The 5,136-nt window shown below is 41.3% G+C and overlaps 2 protein-coding genes across 2 annotated transcripts; both read left to right on the forward strand.

Moving 5' to 3' along the window:
- Window positions 1–689: 689 nt before the first annotated feature.
- Window positions 690–1,280, forward strand: LOC122048416. Its single transcript, XM_042609985.1, has one exon. The coding sequence runs from the start codon at window positions 690–692 to the stop codon at window positions 1,278–1,280; it is 591 nt and encodes a 196-aa protein (XP_042465919.1).
- A 205-nt stretch (window positions 1,281–1,485) lies between these two features.
- On the forward strand, window positions 1,486–2,148 carry LOC122048417. The gene has a single exon (XM_042609986.1). The coding sequence runs from the start codon at window positions 1,486–1,488 to the stop codon at window positions 2,146–2,148; it is 663 nt and encodes a 220-aa protein (XP_042465920.1).
- Window positions 2,149–5,136: the final 2,988 nt, after the last annotated feature.

Below are 5,136 nucleotides of genomic sequence, written 5' to 3' on the forward strand. Positions count from 1 at the left end.
AATATGTTTTTGTCATGAATTCTGAATATTTTGCTATATTTTGTATTCTGTCGTGCTATATTTGATCGATCCCAATTACTAAGTGTTTTCCCAAGCACTCACCCCCCTTACTCCCATCCCCAGATAAAGATGAGGAACAAGTTGAGAAGGAGAAGCAAGAGATGTTTTGGGGTTGGTAATGAAGCCGTGTCCAAGTGATTCGTCCTTTTAGTTCATGTTATCTTTATTTGTACGCTTTCGCTTTTGGATTGTAAAGACAATATTTTCATTATAGTATTACTGGGTTGGTATGCACTTTATGAGACTTATTGTTTTCGAGTATTTATATTCGTAAGCAACGCTAGTGTCACACGCCTAGGTCACGGTGCGTGACATTGAAGTGGGTATTAGAGCCAAGTTTGAATCCGGTTGGGACGTTTCGTATGAAAATCTAACGAAGTCGGATTTTCGACTAAACGCTAGTGCCCTCCGAAATGGCCTAACTAGAAAAAAAAATCGCATGCCATTTCTCTACCGAATTCAATCATTTAGGCCTCGTAATCATGTTTTTGTCGTTTCAAGAAAGTTTCCAATTGCCTATAACTTCTCGTAGGAAAGTCAAAATTTGATTCCGTTAATCGATACTCCTCATTACTTAAGTAGTTATCTTTGAACTATCATCAACCATTTCGCTTATCCAATTTTAGGAAATGGCCAATAGACCTGTCCGAAACAACCGTAACCCCAACTGTGTCAACCGCAACAACAATGAAGATGCAAACTCTCCCCCAAGAGTTAGCCTAAGCCGGGAAGATTTAATGGCCATCACTACCATTGTAGCAACCACACTGCAAGGGTTAGCGACCTCAAGTGCTAACCAGAATCCCAACCCGCTACCAGAAGTCCAACTGCGTGGTATTAAATACTACTATGAGTCCCTTCGGAAAAATAGAGCCCCAATGTTTGATGGCAACCCTGACCCAGAAGTTGGTCAAAACTGGCTCAAGAATATTGAGGCTCAGCTTCGACTACTAGAAATCCCGGAGGTGTTTAAAGTGGATGTTGTGACACCCTTCCTAGAAGACAAGGCATGCAAGTGGTGGGAAATCATTTCACCAACAATGACTAAAGCTGGACCAGTGACAACAATTAAAGAGATGTTCTTGAAGCAGTACTATTTGACTGAGTTTAGGTTACAGAAGCTGAGTGAATTTGAAAACTTTACTCAAGCTCCGGGTATGCCCGTATTGGAGTACACCTCAAAGTTCAACTCGCTCCAAAATGGACATCAAATGACATGAAGAAGAAGGAAAGAACAAGTGCCCCCTCGGGAGTCAATCTTCCCCAAGTGAACAAAGGTTAAAATGACTCAACCTATCAAGTGGCCAGTCCAAAGGACCCTCTTTCACTTTGCCCTCCCAAAGCATTAAGCCATGTCCTACTTGTAACTCCAGACATCTTGGAGAATGGCATAGGATCTCTGGTGCATGCTTCAACTATGGGAAGATGGGGCACCGAATTGTGGACTGTCCTGAACCCAAGAAACAAGGGGAAGTATCAAATTCTGCTGCCGTCCAGAATAAACCAAAGGAGAATAAGCCCAATGCTCGGGTGTTCGCTATGACTCAAGAAGATGTGGACAATGCAAGCGATATGGTGGCAGGTACCATTCTAATCAACAAAATGACTGCCTATGTATTGTTTGACTGTGGTGCCACTCATTCTTATATATCTAAAAGATTCACTATGAAGTTAGGACTTAGAGCTGAAATACTTAGTGAACCATATAGAGTAGCTACGCCCACTAATAAGGCTATCGAAACTCATAAGTTGCATCGAAGCTATCATGTAAGTATTGGTAATCATATATTCAAAGTTGATCTGATTCAACTAAACATGATTGAGTTTGATGCCATTCTTGGAATGGATTGGTTGGCCAAGAACCACGCATTAGTGGATTGTCACAGGAAGAGTGTCAAACTTCGGACTTCAAGCCAAGAAGAAATCATCTACCATGGCAAGGCCAAGGAAAAGAGATTGCTCCTGTCTGCATCTCAGACTTGGAAAGCCATGAGGAGTGGTGATGGAATCTATCTAGCTATGATAAGTGAGGTGGAAGAGAAGATTGAGGCCAAACTAGAAGAATTTCAGTCGTTCAAGACTTCCTAGATGTATTTCCTGAGGAACTACCGGGCACAGTTCCAGACCGTGAAGTACACTTTGAAATTAATTTGGCACCAGGTGCAACGCCAATATCAAAGGCACCCTACCGGATTGCCCCGACAAAACTCAAAGAACTAAAAGAACAACTTCAAGAGTTGTTAAACAAAAAGCAAATTAGACCGAGCGCATCTCCGTGGGGAGCCCCAATTTTATTTGTGAAGAAGAAAGACGGAAGTATGAGATTGTGTATCGATTACCGAGAATTGAATAAAATCACAATCAAGAATAGGTACCACCTTCCAAGGATAGACGACCTCTTCGATCAACGTAAAGGATCTACAATCTTCTCCAAACTCGATTTAAGGTCAAGCTATCACCAGTTGAAGGTTAAGGCTGAAGATATACCAAAGATGACTTTCAGAACCAGGTATGGACACTACGAGTTCATGGTAATGCCATTCGGCTTAACCAATGCCTTGGCAGCATTCATGGATCTCATGAATAGAGTGTTTAGACCATATCTTGATAAATTTGTGGTGGTGTTTATCGATGACATCCTCGTATATTCACCAAGTGAAGAAGACCACAAAGAGCACCTTCGCATAACCCTCGAAACATTGAGAGATAAGGAACTATATGTCAAATTCAAGAAGTGTGAATTTTGGTTAAAAAGTGTTACCTTCTTGGGTCACATAATCTCTGAAGCAGGCGTTTCTATAGATCCCAAGAAAGTATAAGCAATTTTAGACTGGCCAAGACCAAAGACAGTAACAGATATTCACAGCTTTTTGGAGCTAGCCGGCTATTATCAAAAATTCGTTGAAGGATTTTTCTCGATAGCTATAACTCTCACCAAGCTCACACAAAAGAACTCCAAATTTAACTGGAGTGACGAATGAGAGAAGAGCTTTGTAACCTTGAAGAAAAGGCTTGCATCTTCACCAGTACTAGTACTACCCGCAGAGGATAAGGATTTCACTATTTACAGTGATGCATCAAAAGGAGGTCTGGGGTGTGTCCTCATGCAAGAGGGAAGGGTTATTGCTTACGCTTCACGACAACTAAAACCATATGAGCAAAACTATCCCACGCATGATCTCGAACTAGCTGCAATAGTATTCACGCTAAAAATTAAGAGACAATCTATATGGTGCCAGGTGCGAAGTGTTTACAGATCATCAGAGTCTCAAAAATCTATTTACATAGAAAGAATTAAACATGAGGCAACGACGATGGGTTGAGCTCTTAAAGGATTATGACTTAATAATAAGCTACCACCCAGGTAAAGCAAACAAGGTAGCTGATGCTTTAAATCGAAAGAGCATGGGCAAGACAGTTTTGACATCGCTCTCAGCATAACCATGCCTTCGAGAAACAATCAAGTTGAAGCAGAAGCAAGACTCGGAGTTGGCAAGACTTACAGAGCAGATCAAAAAGGGAAAAGCACCTGATCTTCAAATAAATGATAGCGAGATCTTATGGATGAAAGGAAGGCTGTGGATGCCTGATAGTGATAATCTTCGACAAGAAGTAATGTCTGAGGCCCACAAATCAAAATTCTCGGTCCACCTTGGTAGTACAAAGATGTATAGAGATTTGAAGAAGAACTTCTCATGGAGTGGAATTAAGAAGGATGTAAGGGAATTCATCTCTAGGTGCCTAATATGTCAACAGGTCAAAGCAGAACACCAACGACCTGGAGGACTTATTCAATCTTTAGAGATTCTAGAGTGGAAGTGGGAGCACATTTCCATGGACTTTGTGGTGGGATTGCCAAAGTCAAGACAAAGCCATGATGGGATATGGCTAGTGGTGGATAGACTCACAAAATCTACACACTTCCTACCCATTGGCATGAATTATAATCTGGATAAGTTGGCTACTCTATACATGGACAACATTATGCGGCTGCATGGAGTTCCGACAAGCATACTATCCGATAGAGATCCAAGATTTGTGTCCCATTTTTGGCAAAGTTTTCAAAAGGCTATGGGGACTAAGATCACTCTCAGCACGACCTATCACCCTCAGACTGATGGCCAAACTGAGACTTTGGACTTCAACAGTAATTGGAGTGAGCACCTGCCCTTAATCGAGTTTTCCTATAATAACAATTATCATAGCAGCATTGGAATGACCCCATACGAGGCTCTATATGGGCACAAGTGTCGGTCACCTCTATATTGGGATGAAGTAGGAGAAAAAGCTATCATTGGACCTGAGCTTATCCAAACCACAATAGAAAAAGTGACTGCCATCAAGGAACGACTCAAGGCTGCTCAAGATCGACAGAAAAGTTGGGCTGATTTGAAAAGAAGACCAGTGGAATTCAAAATAGGTGATAAGACCTATATAAAGATTTCACCAATGAAGGGAGTAGTTCGATTCAATAAAGCTGGGAAACTAAATCCTAGATATGTAGGGCCTTTCGAAATTCTGGAGAAAGTGGGATCACTAGCTTACAGACTGGCATTACCACCGGATATGTCAAGGATTCATAATGTCTTTCACGTCTCCCAACTAAGAAGATATATTGCAGATCCGAGCCATATTTTGGAAACTGGATAACTCCTAGTTGAAGGGAACTTGAATGAAGAATTGAAGTATAAAGAAGTTCCCATTTGAATTATTGACACCAAGGATCAAGTACTTAGACGAAGAACCATCCCGTACGTCAAAATACAATGGTCCAATCACACTGAAAGGGAAGCTACCTGGGAACCCGAGGAAAAGATGCGCAAACATTACCCATATCTCTTCGAAGATCAAGTGAGCTCAAGTTTCGAGGATGAAACTTCCAATAAGGAGGGTGGGATGTGAAGACCCGATTTTGGACATGGTGATGGGCACTAGTGGACATACCTTTAAAGATTAAGTTAGGTTCAACTCCTAGAAATCTTAATGCCATAAAATTGAACCCAAGTTATGATTACTTTGTGTCATGTGTAAGTTTGGATCTTAGAGATTTCGGATGTTGGGCCTAGTTAATCATAT

Source organism: Zingiber officinale, chromosome 2B (genome assembly GCF_018446385.1).
Source record: "Zingiber officinale cultivar Zhangliang chromosome 2B, Zo_v1.1, whole genome shotgun sequence".
In the NCBI taxonomy this organism is placed as follows: domain Eukaryota; kingdom Viridiplantae; phylum Streptophyta; class Magnoliopsida; order Zingiberales; family Zingiberaceae; genus Zingiber; species Zingiber officinale.